Source organism: Coenobita brevimanus, chromosome 43 (assembly GCF_032717465.1).
Source record: "Coenobita brevimanus isolate Jiangsu-jjx chromosome 43, ASM3271746v2, whole genome shotgun sequence".
Classification (NCBI taxonomy): domain Eukaryota; kingdom Metazoa; phylum Arthropoda; class Malacostraca; order Decapoda; family Coenobitidae; genus Coenobita; species Coenobita brevimanus.
Genome location: NC_136996.1, coordinates 33,518,349 through 33,537,165, shown reverse-complemented (window position 1 = coordinate 33,537,165; position 18,817 = coordinate 33,518,349). Strand labels below are relative to the sequence as shown.

Genomic DNA, 18,817 nt, shown 5'->3' with positions numbered 1-18,817 from the left:
CATCAGGGGTCAGTTTTGAGTCCCTTGTTGTTGCCAAGTTCCGTCCTATCCCGAGGACACTGGGAGCAAATGGGTTAAAGAAACTGATAGATTTGCCAGTGCTTAATGCTGTCCATTATCTTATGTAAAATTTGCTGTGAATGTTTTGCTGTATCATTTTCAGTGCTTTACTGTACATTCACCTTCTGTGTCATTAACATTTTGGTATTAGATATAAGATATTTCATTTTAATTAGTGAAATGTTATGCCACTAATACTGCTCAGATTTTGTTGCCTCTTCTGACCCGCTAGGCTTCTGAGTGCAACTCATAAATCAAGGTGCTGAAGATGAAGAAGGATGTTTTCGTGTGATAGCAAAGACATAAATGTGTGGCTCCACTGCTCGGTTATACAGGCGTACCTGTACTCCTTCCCTGTTCCTCGAAAGGAAGATGGTGGGCTGTAAGTGAGGAGTAACTTTAGCTTGCAGTCCACTGAGTTTATGTTTCAGCTGAACTTTGTGCCACAACAACCAACAACAACAACAACAACAACAACAACATCATTCAATCCCAAATTGCCCCATATAAACAGGAATGTCAGAACCCAGGAGCTAAGTAACTTAGTCCTGACGTTTAACGGTGCCCAGCCTCACCGGTCCCTGAGAGGCATTACATGAGCAAGAAACTCCAACCACCTCTCAGATAGAAACCTCAACTCATAAATCACTGAGGTACTGTCGAAAACAAAAGTCCTGTTACCTTTTCCTGCTTTATTCTCCTTGGATTTCAAAATTCTGTCTATCCATTGTCACACTCCTTAATCCCGTAATAGGTAGTTACAAGCATAATTTTATTGCCTCCAAGTCGCCTTGTCCTTTGCCATTTGGCTGCTCTCCCTCCAACTCACACCCCTCTCTCTTATTTCTCTCTCCATTCCATCCTTCCATCTCATTATTGGTCTCCCCTACCTCCTTTTCACCTCCACATCACTCACATGCACTCATCCAGTCAGTCTCTCATTTCCTATCCTCTCCACATGGCCAAACCACCTGAAAGTATTTCTCTTGACACTTTCAACCACATCCACATCAGCACCACAACGTTCTTTTACTTCTTCATTTGTCTTTCTGTCTCTGCATGTACTGTCACACGCTCTGCATCCACATCAACGTCACAGCTCTCCTTTACTTCCTCATTTGCGTGTCCGTCTCTCCATGTAACTTCACACGCTCCTAAGGTAAAAATAAGTCTGTTGAATTCAATGCTATTGACACTGATGACTCTGATTTGCGACCAAATTGTGTCACCAGCGTCGGCTTCTGCAGATTCTTGAGGATGACTATCAAAATCCATGTAGAGAGATGGCAGAAAAGGTGTCAGGAATTTTGTTGTCGATTTTACTGTGCACCAGACAGCATCCTAAAATTTCTGGTCATTCTGTCGGCTTTGGACTGAGTAATGAACAGCTTCATCCAAAAATTATGAGTCAATCCCAACAGTGTCAGTGAGTAATGGAAAGCTCCATACAAAAATTATGTACCAATCCCAACAGCGTGAATGAGTGAGGGACAACGAAATACGGAAATCATGAGGCGATCCTGAGTAGTGTTAATGAGTGAGGGACAGTGCCTTGCAAAAAATTATGAGGAAATCCCAACGATGTTACTGAATGAGAGTCAGCAACATGCAAGAAATATGAGGCAATTCCAGCAGTGTCAATGAGAACCATAACACCAATAAAGAATTACAACAATGGACATACATATTGGGATGGGCGAGTGATGCAATTCTGAGGATAAAATTCTCAAACTTATTGACGATAAATTTCCCGTCCTAACTTACACTTGTTTTTGCAGGAAGAGCTAGGAATATGCGTAGATATTACAGACCTTTTTTACTGACCTTCCCCAATAACAAATATATAAACCTATGATAACTTTCCTGATAACAAGGATTTCTTCTCGTAGGAGGAACAAGGGAAATGAGAATCACAGCTACGACACGGAATCGATAACATATTGGCCTGTGAATCTGGCATCTGAGATTGTCATTTCTGGTCAGTCTCGTTCTAGATGGTTGTTTCTGTTGATATAGGACGCTTCGTTGCACCTCTTCCTTGGCAATTTATTATGCATATTACCTTGATATTCTCTATTATGTTATATTGTTCTAATATCCATATCGTTTGCATCGGCTGCATACAAGAGAATACCGATGTGCCATGTGCAGAATAATTCTCTAAGGAGGTGGTGTTAACAAGCCCCCAAAGTCACATGCAGCAGGACGCTTGAAAGGCTGTTTTTAGTGGCATAGGAGGCTTCATAGCACCTCTTTCTTGGACACATGTTTGCCATGTTATACCTTCAACTTGTGGTACCTCTTCCTTAGCATTGTACACTGTCTACAATATTATACCTTAGGCTAAATTCATTTTGTGCCATTAATATCGCTTTAATATCAAAATAAATTGCATCAGTAACATAAAAGAGGGCATTGAAAGGTCATTTATCTCTGTCTGTCTGTCTGTCTGTCTGTCTCTCTGTCTCACTCTGTCTGTCTGTCTGTCTATCTGTCTCTGTCTCTCTGTCTCTCTCTCTGTCTGTCTCTCTCTCTCTCTGAGGGAACAATTTTGTGGGCTTCTATAGTCTATTTGATTGACCTGTGCAGCTGAGATGTATGCGGCAAGTAGGGTGTGTTTGATACGCGGCTGCTGATTGGCCGCCGATGATGTCATTGAAGTAAATGGAGGCATGTACTGCTGTGCAACATGCCGACGTAGATGTGCACCATGGCTGGATATTATAGAGCAACATGCGTACATAGGTGTACACAGTGAGTAGATGTAGTGGAACATGCGGACGTGGATGTACACCGTGGGTGGATAATTTATTTCAAACGTCACTCATCGTTTTATGAAACTTTATAATCAACTTAAATTTTCTTTGAAAACAGTAATCTTTTAAAGCTAATTTTGACCTCTTCAACTTCAGAAATTATTCCATGTTTAATCTCGCAGCTTGAATTGAAGGCAGTTTAAAAACATTGATAAATATCTGTTAAAATAATAGAGGTGAAGATTTAAATCATAGGCGGCCAATCAGCCGCGAAACAAACACACCCTACTCGGCCCATGCATCTCAGCTGCACAGGTCAATCAAACAGACTATAGCCACTGGTTACTTCTTTCATATATATATAAAATAAAATCGACACAGTTTGTATCAGTTGCATATAAGAGGATATGAACGAGCTGTATGAAAAAATAAGTCGCTAAGGACGAGTGTTTCGAAATCTCCAAGACGACTATAAATACAGCTCCTAGTATGGTTGCTTCTGGTTTTCGTGGTTCCTGGACGGGTGGGTGTGGGGGGGATGACGAGGAGTACTTCAAGGTGGCTATAGCAGTGACAGTGGTTCCCTACCTGGCCATTGTGTGCGCCTGGAGGGCTCTCTGTCGATGGGCCTTGGTGGGTTTGTGTTCATGGTCCTTTCTGCAATGTAAAAAATGATTTAGGATCATTAACCTTTTGAATCCCTGCCATTTTAGTACTAATTATCGTATTATTTACTCCTCCAGTCCCTCTAATGTCTGTCTGTTTATGTCTGTCTGTCTGTCTGTCTGTGTTTATTCTTGCTGCCGTATTATCAACCTTCAGAACCCCTGACTTTTTTTTTTTACCGTCGTATAATTGACCCCTCGAATCCCTGTGATTCTCTCTCTCTCTCTCTCTCTCTCTCTCTCTCTCTCTCTCTCTCCCCTTACTGCCATATCAATAACCCTTTGAATTTCTGTGACGTCCCTAATTATTCACAACTATGAGGACGACCATTATCGTCCATGTAGTCACCAGTAATTGTAGCTACGTAACGTCTAGGAATCAGATTCATACTGATATACTATTTTGAACTCAAAATTTTTCCAAAATAACCCGAACTTTCTCACGCACACTCCCTGCGATGATGGTGGAGAGGGATGCCTTCTCGTGGTGGCACCGATGTAACCAGATGACTCAACTGCCTAGTTATACAAACGTCCCTTAACTCTCTCTCCCTATTGATTAAATGGAGAAGAATGGGCTGCAGGAAAATGGGTACCTATAACCTGCAGTCCACCAGGGTCACTCCTTGCGGGAGCCTGGGACCACAGGAACAACAACAACAACGCCAACCTATGGGATGAGATGAGACGTATTGCTGAAGGGGAGGAATAACTGACTGAGTGGAGTTCCTCGTCCGTATCGACACTCTCTGGCTGCGGGTGAAGGCGAGTGGGTGTGTGTTATAGAAACCCCACCAGAGGCTAGTGAAGGCGAACAGGAGCACAAGCATGGCGTCACTCGCAATACCACCCCCACCCACACCCCCCTGCATGGCTGCGCGGTGCTCGTCTGTGGAAGATTAAATCGTGAGAGATTTTAGTCTTGTATCATATGCTGTTCTGGCATGTATTAACAAATGTCCTCTTCTGACCAGTTTTCTTATATAATATTAAGTACACAGAATAGTGCAGTGGTTCTCAACCTGGTGGGAGCCCCCCCCTTGGGGGGCATGAGTAATTTTCAAGGGGGACGAAAAAACTCAGATGAAAAATAAAGAGTGCCCTGAACAATGTGTGTGTGTGTGTGTGTGTGTGTGTGTGTGTGTGTGTGTGTGTGTGTGTGTGTGTGTGTGTGTGTGTGTGTGTGCGCGCGCACCTCGATAAACTGTTGCTTTATATTCAGCATTCACATTCTGTCTGCTTCAGTCTTGAAAGCACATTTTTCTTTATAACCGTGTAATTTTCTTTTCTCTACCTGTCTGTCGGCTGGTCACCTTTCTGCCTCACAGTCTCTCTCTACTGTGACCGTTTTGAAGGAAAATGAAAAACAGAAAAAAGTATTATATTGCAAGACGGACCGCACGCCAATAAACGCCCCTCAGCTCCCCCCTCCATCTGCCAAAAAGGAAGATAGTAGACCGCAGGAAAAAGGCTAATTCAGACTCTACTCACCTAGTTTAACGTTCTCTTTGAACCTGAGGGAACAATAATAAGAAAAGGCGAGCAAATTTTTAAATTCATAGGAAGGCATCAAATCGGGGGGAGGGGGGGGGCGTGGATGTACGAATCAAGACTAAGGAGGGCAGGACCCGAAAAAGGTTGAGAAGCGCTGGTTCAGTGTGAGTACGTAACTCAGTGTGATGTCTACTGACTTGGTGTTCTAAGATGTTTTTGTAATTGCGTCATCTTATAATGTCTCCAGAATTGTAGAGTGGAGACAGGACGAGTAGTAGTTCGTAAAGTTAGTTAACGGGAGCATCCCACACTTCCTTGCTCAACAAACCTCCCTCTCGTATCCAACTCTCTCTTCACACTGTCCATCCATCCTCCTCGTGGTCTTCCTCTCAGCCTTCCGCCTCTCACATTAAATCCAGTTATCTTTTTCACCAACCCCTCATCATCCATTCTCTCCATATGCCCAAACCATCGCAACAACCTCCGTTCAACTCGATCACCCATCTCCCGCACAACTCCAGTTCTCCATCGCACTTCATCTTTTCTCACTCGCTCCATACGTGTCACTCCACACATACTCCTCAGACACCTCATCTCCATTACATTCAAACTTTTCCTCTCTGCTACACCCATATTCCATATTTCAGCCCATATAACGCAGTCAGTACCATTACACCCTCATACAACCTTCTCTTTAAATCCATACTAAGTGAACAACATCTAAACACGTTTTTCATTCCTCCCAGCACATTTCCCACTTCATTGATTCTATATTCCACTTCTACATGTATTCTTTCATCCACAGCAACATGTGACCCTAAATACTTAAAACACTCTACCTCCTCAAGCAACTCACCACTCAGAACTATATTCATCCTCCTACCATCTACCAACCTCGTTCACTTCATCATTTTACTCTTATTCTCATTTACTCTCAATTTCCTCCTTTCACACACTCTTCCAAACTCCTCTACCAACTATCTCAATCTCTTCGAATCAGCCACCAGTGCAGTATCATCCGCAAACAGCAGCTGATTCATATTCCACTCTGTACCATCAACATTCACCAGACTCAAACCTCCATCTACCACTCTTGCATTCACCTCCCTAACAACATCATCCATATAAAATATTAAACAACCAAGGCGACATCACACATCCCTGCCGCAGCCCTACTCTCATAGGAAACCAATCACTCACAGCATTTCACACACTTACACACGTTCTACTATTGAAATAAAAACTTTCCGCTTCTTTTAGCAACCTACCATCAAGTCCATGCAATCTTAAAACAGTCCACAAAGCCTCCCTATCAGTTCTATTACACGCTTTCTCTAAATCCATGAACGTCCAAAACACATCCTTACCTTTCGCTAAGTACTTTTCACACACCTGTCTCACAGCAAACACCTGATCCACGCATCCCCTCCCCCTCCTAAAGCCACACTGCTCATCACCAATCACTCCCTCTGTACCCTCTCTAACTCTCTTAATCAACACTCTACCATACACCTTACCTACAACACTCAACAGACATATACCCCTAAAGCAAGTACATTCATACTTATAACCTCTTACCTTTATACAACGGAACCACACAAGCACTTGCCCAGTCAGTTGGCACCATACCTCTCACAAGACACACATTCAACAATTTTGCTAACAACTCATGAATAGTCGCTCCATCACCTTTCAGGCAGTCCACAGCACATCCATCCATACCTGCAACTTTCCATGCTTTCATCTCCTTTACTGCCTCCTGCACTTCCTCCATCATGATCAAAGAATCATTCAATTTTCCCAACACATTTATTCCTTGCACCCTTCCATCTTCCACAATCTCAGCCTCCCTTTCCTTCTCTATATTTAAGTCTTTCAAAATACTCCGCCCATCTCTTCCTTACTGCATCCATCTCAGTTAACATCCTTCCATCCTCTGCTTATTCTCACGCTCTTCTCAGACTCTCCCTTTTGCACCCTTTTCACCTCCTTCCAGTCTTATTCTGTTGAAAATTCTCAGTCAACCACCTACGCTACCTCTCATCTGCTGCCACTTTAGCATCACGCACAGTCCTTCTCACCCCAGTCCTCTTTTCCTTTTACCTCTCATATGACACCTCATCCTTCCTCTGCAGCCACATTTCTTATGCACGTTTCTGCTCACCCATAGCCATACTTACTTCCTCGCACCACCATTCACTTCCCTTTCTTACACCACCACCCACTCGTCTCATACCACATACCTCTTCCGCATGCCCCACCACAGCACTCTTAAACAACTGCAATTCCTTCAACACACTGCCATCTTCCTGATTTTTTTACTGCATTCCACTCATCTTTCACCTCTTCTTGATACTCTATCATTTTATCTCTTTTATCCAACTCTCTCACTTTCAAAACCTCCCTTCCACACCTAATTCTCCAAGCTTTCACCCATCTCTTACCAACTCTCAACTTTCCCTCCACCAGGTAGTGGTCAGACAAACCTTCACCCTCCCCTCTCAAACTCTTACATCCAACAGTCTTCCTCTTACATTCCTGGACACAACCACATAGTCCATCAATGCCCTATCAATAACCCTTCCACCCTCCTGTCTCACGCATGTATACTTATATCTTTCTTCTCAAATCAGGTATTTCCAATCACCATCTCTCGCTAAGGATGCATCCCTATCATTCGTTCCCGATTATCATTTCTTCCAGGCACATGATGCATACCAACTACACCTTCAACTGCTACATTTCCCACTCTAGCATTCAGATCTCCCATCATTACCACATTCACATTCACTCCAAAACTCTGCAGACACTCATCAACATCATTCCAGAAAGACTCCCTCTCTTCTGCATCCCTTTTGCTTCCAGGCCCATATGCACTCACGCATACCTAGAATTCACATTCAGATTTCACTTTCACCCATAAGGCTCGACGACACCTCCTTCCATTCAGTCACACACTGCTGTACATCCGGACTCACTAACAAGGTCACACCTTCTCTTGCCATTCCTCTGTCAACAAATGGCATCCTTCCATTCACGCTTCCAAACTTAGACTAACCTTTCCCTTTCATCTTTGTTTCATTCAAAGCTAACACATCCAACTTTCTTCTCACAAACATTCTCCCAGTCTCCTCCCTTTTAGCCTCAATCGTACTACATCCATGCACATTCATAGACCCAATCTTCAGGATACGGAAAACTCAATCTCCCATTCATTTTCCTATCTCATTGTACGAAAAAAAAAAAAAAAAAAACGAAGGAGCGGGTTCCTAGTCCCCTCACCCTCTCCCTTTTAATCGTCTTTTAAGACAGGCAGGGAATACGGTGGCAGAATTCTTCCAACACAGCCTGGGTACAGAATGGTAGTACCACCGCATAGTGCGGCCAGATTGTTTCCATTCCGCCAGGGAGGGGGGGGAAATATATATATATATATATATATATATATATATATATATATATATATATATATATATATATATATATATATATATGTATAATGTTTGTATTTATGTACTCGGCTGGAAACGCTGGGAGTGTAATAGGTTCAGTTGTCCGCTAGTGTACATTCAGTTACTGCCTAGGTGTTGTTATTAGAAGCTTTACATGGAAAATTAATTTGCAAAATTGTTATGCCTGCGAATTGAACGAATTAAATTTTATCTACAGTATATAGTTTCATATTTCTCTCTCTCTCTCTCTCTCTCTCTCTCTCTCTCTCTCTCTCTCTCTCTCTCTCTCTCTCTCCGAGCATACCCAGCAAGACGTGGACTTTTGCACTAGCTGGGGGTACTCCCGCCAGTCGACATGTGTAAGTGCCGGAATCTCCCTTCGCTGCTCTCTGTATAAGTAGGGCTGAACGCATCACTTCTCCGGTCTCCGTAACCACGCTGACACCTCCTCTTGCCGAGTTGTAGTGGATCTCCTGTGGGTGAGTGGGAGTTAGGGCTCTCTCTCATTCCTTGGCATTCTCTATCTTTTTGTCTCACTGTTTTTGTGTACTTGCCATCTGTCTCAAGCTCTATTTTTGTCTTTCTGTCTTTTTCTGCCTCAGTCTCTCTGTCTTTCTCTCCCTCTCTCTCTCTCTCTCTCTCTCTCTCTCTCTCTCAGGTGACTTTACCGCAGCCAATACTACCGTCGGTTTGCCTTTACTTGCCAAGAGTCTGCAACCCCTCTCAGCTCTGTTGGTGGTAAAGTGTAGTCTGACTGGAGGATAAATTTGACTAGTAACCAAGGAGACTCATGGCTACCTAATAACCAAGGCTCAAGAGATGTGCCACCACGACTTTGTATTGGGGTTATGGGATTGGCCCAGTTCTGCCAGATGAAAATAAATCAACTATAACGATATTTGGCCTGTGGCGCCTAACTCCGGGTCCCTACAGTGCCAATGGGACACACACACAAAAAAAAAAGGGACTAAATAACAGATAGATAGACAGACAGACGCAGACAGACATACAGACAGACACAGACAGACAGATAAAGAGAGACAGACAGACAGACAGACAGACAGGCGAACAAAGAGAAAAATGGACAGGCAAACAGATACAGACATACAGACAGATAGAATGACAGATAGATGGATAGCTAGTCAGCCAAACAGACAGAGAAACAGAAAGATGGAAAGACAGACAGACAGACAAATGAATGGATATACAGACAGATGAATAAATAAATGGGTAAGTATAGATATAAGTAAATAGATAGGCAGAACGGCAGACAGAGACAGGAAGGTAGGTAAGTAGGTAGGTAGGTAGGTAGGTAGGTAGGTAGTAGGTAGGTAGGTAGTAGGTAGGTAGGAAGGTAGGTAGGTAGGTTGGTAGGTAGGAAAATAGGTAAGCAGGTAGGTAGGTAAGTAAATAGATATAGATAGATAGATATAGGGATAGACATACAAACAGACAGTCAGCCGGCCTGGCTGCCAGCTAAACAGACAGGCAGACAAATACACAAATGGCCAGTTAGCCACCTTGCCCTCATGCAGCCAGGTCACTGTCCCAGGTGAACGAGGATGATACAGTACTAGGCAGGTAAGGTTGATGGTGGACCCTGTGTTAACGTGAAGGTCGCCGCCTCCTAGAATCTCAGTCCTTGGTTCTGAAATACAAATTTATATATATATATATATATATATATATATATATATATATATATATATATATATATATATATAAATATAAGTATTATTATAATTTATATTATTATTATTATTATTAGTTTGTGGTAGGCGGGGGCGCTCACCATCCACTCACTCAATGTAGTGCTGCTGTCAGGTGTCTGCCCTTTCCTCTCCTCTCTCCATTCCTTCCATCCTCTTCCGTCTTCCTTTACTTCATTCTTTCCTCCTCCTTCTGCCTACGGGTAACTTTACACTCCCTCTTCTGTCTTTCTTTCCTTCATTCTTTCCTCTTCTTTCTGCCTGTGGGTGACTCTGCACTAAGTGACAAGCCAAATGGTTTCCTGTACACCAGGAAACCATTAACTACGCAGGGTGGTAACCATATAACCAAATTTTGGTGCCTGATGGTTTAGTGGGTAATTATTGCGCTCCAATCGGATTGAGCCGGTGAAGGTTTATATCCAAGGGATGGTTGGGGTTGATTGCTCATGTAATGCCACTCAGGGATGAGTGAGGCTGGTCACTCTCATCTTAAATGTCGGGACCAATTGCTTAGCCCCGGGATCCTACGCTCCTCACGGGGCAATGTAGAATTGGATGATGGATGGATGGATTATTATTATTATTATTGCACTTCGTTTCTCACGAAGTGGAATCTTAGGTTAGGTCAAGTCCATCCGTCCGTAAGTCCTTTAGTCCGTACGTCCGTTCTACGTTTCTCTTAGAAACCATTTGCTGGAATTTTCTCATATTCTGTATGATTGTAGGACCATATAGGAGGTTGATGCCCGTCTTTTCGAAATTTTGAAAATAAATCCAAGATGGCCAACTTTGACCAGGTTTCTGTTTTTGTAACTTTAAATCCTTCATATATCCTTTACTTTAACAGACTGGTTTACAGGTTGTAACGAAGTGGAATATAGTCTCTCTGGGACTTGTTGTTGTTAATAATAATAATAATAATAATATTATTATTATCATTATTATTATTATTATTATTATTATTACTGTTATTACTATTACCCTTATTATTGTTGCTGTTGATGTTATTTTTATTATTATTATTATCATCATCATCATCATTATTATTATTATTATTATTATTATTATTATTATTATTATTATTATTGTTATTAGTGGTAGGTAGAGGCGCTCCCCATCCACTCTCCATGTAGTGCTTCTCTCGGGTGACTTCCCTTTCTTTTCTTCCCTCTTTCTTTCCTTCCATCCTCTTCTGTCTTTCTTTCCTTCATTCTTTCCTCTTCCTTTTGCCTATGGGTGACTCTGCACTCTCTCTTGTATGTTTTTCCCTTCATTCTTTCCTCTTCCTTCTGCCTATGGGGGCTAAACTGAATGGCAAGCCAAATGGTTTCCTGTACACCAGAAAACCATTTACTACCCTGGGTGGTAACCATATAACCAAATTATGGCGCCTGATGGTTTAGTGGGTAATTAAGGTGCTGCAGTCGGATTGAGCCTGTGTAGGTTGATAGCCAATGGGTAGTTGGGGTTTATTGCTCCCGTAATGCCACTCAGGGATGAGTGAAGCTGGTCACTCATCTTAAATGTCAGGACCAACTTGCCTAGCCCCGGGCTCCTACGCCTCATGGGGCAACATAGGATTGGGTGATAGATGGATGGATGGATTATTATTATTATTATTATTATTATTATTATTATTATTATTATTATTATTATCATTACTACTACTACTACTACTACTACTACTACTACTACTGTTTCGTTACTTTCTGTCTCAAATTCTTATCATACGTATTAAGGATGCACTGCACCATGACCGTATTACTCTGACCAAATTTCAGTGAACTTGACGAACTTGTCCAGGTCGCAGGCCCAGAAATGTCCAAAAATCATGCATTTTCAACCCCAGTTTACTCCAGAACTATTATAGACACATGAACATGGAAGGAAATCCCGTGATATAATTATTTTTCACATTTGTATTAAAAAAAAAAGTCATTCATGCATGACAATATGATATTTCGGACCCCCCTCTTTTCAATTGCTCATCCATACAGGAAAAAACAACACATAAATGAGGTACTTGTGAATCTTGGCCCTAGAGTTTTTTTTTGTGGTCTTGGCCCACGTCCGTACACCAACTGGAAGGGGTTAGACCAACGGTTTTTGAGTTATTACTAAAAACGAGTTTCAGTGACATGACCTACTTTTCGTCACAGGCCCAAAAATATCCAAGAAATCATGAACTTTCAAATTAAATTTTCACCAAAACTATAATGGATACATGAACATGGAAGGAAATCCTGTGACAGAATTATTTTCCAAACATTTGTATGGAGAAAAATGGTCACTCTTACGTGACATAACGATATTTCAGACACACCACTTTTTAGTTACTCGTCCATACAGGAAAAAACAATACATTAATGAGGCACTTCTTGGCCCTAGAAGTACTGTCTGGTCCTGAACCAGGTCTTTATATTCTATGGTGAAGGAATCATCAAAGTTTTTTGAGTTATTAAAAAAAATCTAAGTTGTGCCTGTGGACAATATTCTCCTAGGTGATCAGTAGTCTCTGACAGTTACAGTTTTTTAGATATTATAATTATTATTATTATTATTACTATTATTATTATTATTATTATTATTATTATTATTATTATTATTATTATTATTATTATTACCCTTATTATGGTCATCATCGTCCATATCATTATTATTGCCACCATCATCATTTTTAATGTTACCATTACTATTATTACTGATCTCCGCTTATTACCATAGGTGGAGATCGTTGTTTCCGTCATTATTTTTAATAATAATAATAATAATAATAATAATAATAATAATAATAATAATAATAGTAATAATAATAATAATAAACTATCTATCAATCTATTACCAGACGCCTCAATCCCGTTCGGGGTGGCCACAAACAAAACGCCTCCAAGTCGCCCGGTCCCCCGCCATTTCACTACCCTGCTCCCAACTCACACTCCCCTCTCTCATATACCTCTCCACTCCATCCCTCCATCTCATCCTCGGCCTCCCCCTCCCTCTCCCCCCCCCTCCACCTCACTCACATACACTCTCTTTGTCAGTCTTTCACCCTCCATCCTCTCCACATGGCCAAACCACCTCAGTGTATTCCTCCCAACGCTTCCTATCACATCCACATCCACACCACAACGCTCCTTTATATCCTCATTTATCAGCCTGTCTCTCCACGTGACTCCACAGGCTCCTCTTAAACAACTCATTTCCACTGCTCTCACTCTTGACTTGTGCCCTTCCAACAACTTCCAAGCTTCACTTCCATACGTTAGAGTTGGTATCACAATACTGTCATGTAGTAACTTTTTCACTTCCATGCTCACTTCCCTGTTTCTTATCACTGCTTTCAAGGAACCAGCAACCTTTCTTCCCTGCTGTAGCCTTTCAAGCACTTCACCCTCCAAACCTCCATCCTTACTCAACACACTACCCAAGTACTTAAACGTACTCACATTTTCCCATTCCTCGCCATCCAACCTCGCTGTACATTCACTGACTTCACCTCTCTCAAAGACCATCACTTTACTCTTCCCTACATTCACCTTTAGATTCCGTTTCTTACACACTCTCCCAAACTCAACCACCAAGCCTTGCAGCTCCCCTTCGTCTTCACTCAGCAACACAGTATCATCTGCAAACAACAGTACAGGGAGTTTCCAAACACTACCCTCTCTCACAAGGGCAGCTCCAGCATCCACTACCCTACCTTATACCCCTTTTATTGACCCATCCATTTACAGATTGAACAGCCATGGAGACATGACACATCCCTGTTTCAACCCAACCTTCAAAGAGAAAAATTCACTCAGTTCACCATCCACGCACACTGCAGCCTTTGCACCATCATACATACTCTTCACAGCATTCAGCAACTTCCCATCTACTCCATTTATTTTTGATACTTTCCACAATCCTTGTCTATCGACCCTATCATATGCTTTCTCCAAATCCATGAAAGCCGCATACAACTTTTTTCCCTTCCCTAGAAACTTTTCCACTAAAGATCTAGGAATGAATATCTGATCTGCACAACCTCTTCCATTCCTAAAGCCTCCCTGTTCTTCTCCAACTAATTTCTCTGTTCTTTCTCTATCTCTGTCTATAAGTATCCTACCATACACTTTTCCTATTATACTAAGAAGACAAATGCCCCTATGATTACCACACACTTCTTTTTCCCCTTTTCCTTTGTACAAGGGAATAATTATACCTGACTTCCAATCCTCCGGAACTCTACCTTCCTCCCAGGCCAATCTGCACATCTTCCACATCCATTCTACTACTATCTCTCCCCCATGCTTCAACATTTCACCACACACTCCATCAATTCCTGGGGCTTTCCCCAATTTAACTTTCTTCATTGCTTCCACAACTTCTATCCTACTGATTTCTTCCTTTCTTCTCACCTCCCTCCTTCTCTCAACCATTCCCCAGCCACTTATACTCGCATCACTTCCATCTTCTATTTTCAATAATTCCTTAAACTGTTCTCTCCATCTGCTCACTTTTTCTCCCTTCTCCACTAGTAATCTACCACTTTTATCTTTCACTCCCCTGCTAACTTCACTTCCACCCTGTCTTACTCTCTTCACCTCTTTCCAGAACATTTTCTTACAGTCCCTCCACTTTACACTCAAATTCCTTCCAAATTCCTCATCCACTCTCTTCTCACTCTCTCATACTAATCTTTTTACCTCTCTCGTTCTTTCTATATATAAGTCTCTCTTCCGCCTCTCAACTTCTTCCACGCCCCTATTTCTCATCCATTCATTGTATGCTTTCTTCTTTAGTGCCACAGCCTGTCTTACCTCTTCAGTCCACCACGCTGTTCCTTGCACCCCCTTCCGTCTTCTCTCCATCCCACACACCACATCACATGCTGCACATACTTCTTCTGTGAATCTCCTGCACACACCTTCCACGTCCCCAATCAGCTCCAGTTCATATTTGCTTAATCGTTCCTCCACTTCTCTCTTATATTCTGCCTTTTTCTCATCCTCTTGCAACCTTTCCACTCTCTTTGCAAATACTCCTTCTTCCCGTCCTTCCCTTCTTCTATTACTCCATCTTATTTGTATCTTGATTCTGGCCACCACCAAGTAGTGGTCAGAAAGTCCACTCCCCCAACCTCTATAAGCTCTTGCATCCTTTACACATCTTCGCATCCTTTCATCCACACACACATAATCAATCATTGCCTTCCTTTCATTCAGTTCACCACCCACCCTTCTCATTATTCGCCATGTATACCTGTGGATCATTTTGTGCCTGAAGAGGGTATTGGCTATCACCAACCCCCTCCCAGCACAAATGTCCACTAACGCACTCCCATTCTCATCTATCTCAGCAGGCACACCCCACTCACCAACTATTCCATCCACCTTCACATTCCCTACTTTACCATTCATATCACCGATCAAAAACACTCTCTCATTCCTTCCAAACTTTTCCATGCACACTTCCACATTTGTCCAGAACTCTTCTCTCACTCTGCTTGCTCGATCTTGCATTGGCGCATACACACACACAGTCACCCACATTTGTATTCCAACTTTCAATCTTACCCACACAGTCCTTGACCCAACTGATCCATAATGTCTTATGTTCTTCCATCTTTTACTCACAACTATACACACTCCTTCTTTTGCCCTCTCATTCTCACCTACTCCTGCACATATACCCCATCTATACTCCCATTCTCTCACACTTTCTCCTCTCCATTTAGTTTCAGTTACTCCACATACATCAACTTTCGCACCTTCAAGCACCTGGACAATCTCTCTCTCTTTCACCTCGTCATTCGCACCTCTTACAGTCCACGTTCCGATTACCATGTCCTTTGTCCGGTCCTTGGTAGTCATCTTTTGGTCAGTCCTTGTCCGAGGCTTATTGTTTGTCTTTTTAGTTAGTTGTTTTCCGGGGAGGGGCACCAACCCTCCGGCAACTCTTTTAGTCGCCTTGTACGACAAGCAGGGATACTGGGGGAGTATTCTTGAAACCCCCCCCCCTATCCCCAGGGGGTAAATAATAATAATAATAATAATAATAATAATAATAATAATAATAATTATTATTATTATTATTATTATTATTATTATTATTATTATTTCGTCTCTTTTCGTTTCCGATCTTCATCCTTCTTATTGAGCATGTACGGCAACAAGACCGTATTACACAGACCCAGTTTCAGTGACCTTGACCTACTTGTCCAGGTTACAGGTCCAGAAATGTCCAAAAATCATAAATTTTCAACCCTACTTTACTCCAAAACTATTAGATACATGAGCATGGAAGGAAATCACGAAATAAAATTATTTTCCAAACATTTGTATGAAAATTATTTGAAGGTCAATTCGTGCGTTTTACGATATTTGTGACACCCCACTTTTCAACAGTTTTCAATTGCTCTTCCCTGCAGGAATGACCAATACATAAAGGAGGCACCTCTAAGTCCTACAAGTTTTGACTGGTTCTGGACCAGGTGTGTATACTTTAGTGGCAGTTTGACCAACTGTTTTTTAGTTACTGCATTACAAAAAATATATATGTTCAAGAATATTCTCATAGGTGAAAATCATTAAGTGTCTCTGACAGTAACAGTCTTCTAGTTATTATTATTATTATTATTATTATTATTATTATTATTGTTATTATTATTTTTTATAGTTATTACAAAAAAATATCTTCAGCAACATTCTCATAGGTGAAAATCATTAAGTGTCTCTGACAGTAACAGTTTTCTAGTTATCATTATTATCATTATTTTTATTTATTATCATTATTATTATTATTATTATTATTATCATTATTTGTAATTCTTATCATTATAGAATATCATTATCACTGTAATCATTAATATCATCATCATCGTCATTATTATTATAAAGTGAACACATAATGGACCACCAGTAGCTATAAAAAAAAAAAAAAAAAGATATTACAGACCTATGATATGCAATGCGACAAAATGGCTCCTTGGCGGGGTGGTACCGATCTGACACTCATACACTCCTTTGTCTCTCCGCTGCACTGACGCCACCAGCAACACCCAGTCGTTAGTGGAAGCCTCGTACAGGGCCTGGTGGGGGAGGAGAAGCTTGGGTTAGCACAAGGAGTATCGCAAGTCTCGTGCACCGAAAGGCAAAAGTTGGTCATTATTCCACTGGGTCGCCTTGCGTGGACGTCAACAACAACACTCAGGCGTTACTGGAAGCTTTGTACAGTGCCTGGTGAGGGAGGGGAGGAATTGGTGGGTACAGGGAAAATCACACAAGTCTCGTACATTAATATATAACCCAAAAGTTGGCGACTACTCCACCAAGACAGACAGATAGATAGAGAGATAGACACAGACGGACAGATAAATATAGACAGACAAGCACAGATAGATAGACAAGACAAACAGTTAGACTGACAGACAGCTAGATGGGCAGACAGATATAGAAAGACAGATAGATAGAGATAGACAGAACACAGAAAAAGGGACTGACGGACAGACAGACAGACAGACAGGTAGGTAAACAGATAGACAGACACATAAACACCCAGTATCCATAACAAAAACTGACCTGAAAGCGCTGATCGGTGGTGTATGTGTACTGTCCGACTGTCAGAAGATGTAGATCCCGATGTCTGATCCACGAGACCTGCAATAATACAATATATATATATATATATCATCAGCCGTTTGAGTGTCCACTGCAGGACCGGCCAATCCCGACCGAAGTGGGGATGATACAGCCAATGTATCTCTACCAAGTGGCTTAGGCTGTCTGGTAGAGATTGTATGTAAGGTGAGAAGTGCTTGTAAGTGTAATTGTAGTGTTGGAGTGGCTTTGGAAGTGTGTGTAGTCTCTGAACCAAGTGTAATCGGCCCGAGCAAAGTGACTGGGTGCAAGCATACTTTATAGTATGCGACACTGGTTCAGCCACAGCACCCCTGATGTCCGCCAATGCAGTATGTGGCCGGAAGAACGCTCCCAAAGTTTATTACCTTGGCGGGGCGCGAACCCTCGTTCTTCAGAGTACGAAACGCACACTTTACCACTATACCACAGAGGCTCCATATATATATATATATATATATATATATATATATATATATATATATATATATATATATATATATATATATAGATATATGTATATATATATATATATATATATGGATCAGTGGGTGCAAGGATTGTATGGGTGAGGATGAAAGTAGGTATACAAGCGTGGGCGATTGTATGTGTGTATGTTCCGACAGAGGACCGAGTGGCAAGAGTGAAAGATGAGTTTTGGGCGAGAGTAGATGCATGTATGGACAAGTTTGAGAGGAGAGAGCGAGTGCTTTTTTTTTTGGAGACATGAATGGCAAAGTTGGGAATGTACGAGTGGATGGAGTGGTTGGTCAATGGGATGTGCCAGCTGAAGTAGATGGGAATGGTAGTGCTTTGGTGGACATCTGTGTTGGTAAGGGGTTGACAATAGCCAACACCTACTTTCGGCATAAGATGATCCACCGGTATACATGGAGAGTAATGAGGAGGATGGATGGTGAACTTGTTGAACGAAAGACAATGATAGACTACGTGTGTGTCGATGAGCGAATGAAAAGACAATTGTTGGATGCAAGAGTGTTGAGAGGGTGGGGGAATGGAATCTCGGACCATCACTTAGTGTTGGCCAAGGTAAAGCTG

General features: G+C 41.7%; 1 protein-coding gene across 1 annotated transcript in view; it reads right to left on the bottom strand.

The window, feature by feature from the left end:
* Window positions 1-3,400: 3,400 nt before the first annotated feature.
* LOC145397887 (uncharacterized) overlaps window positions 3,401-18,817 on the bottom strand; it is a 37,782-nt gene continuing 22,365 nt past the window's right edge. Inside the window, exons 4-9 of the mRNA XM_080270921.1 lie at window positions 17,702-17,779; window positions 17,079-17,211; window positions 9,948-10,075; window positions 8,732-8,900; window positions 4,199-4,370; window positions 3,401-3,473 (exon numbers count right to left, since the gene is read on the bottom strand). Coding sequence (XP_080127047.1) covers window positions 3,401-3,473; window positions 4,199-4,370; window positions 8,732-8,900; window positions 9,948-10,075; window positions 17,079-17,211; window positions 17,702-17,779 — 753 coding nt within the window. The remainder of the gene's footprint in view (window positions 3,474-4,198; window positions 4,371-8,731; window positions 8,901-9,947; window positions 10,076-17,078; window positions 17,212-17,701; window positions 17,780-18,817) is intronic.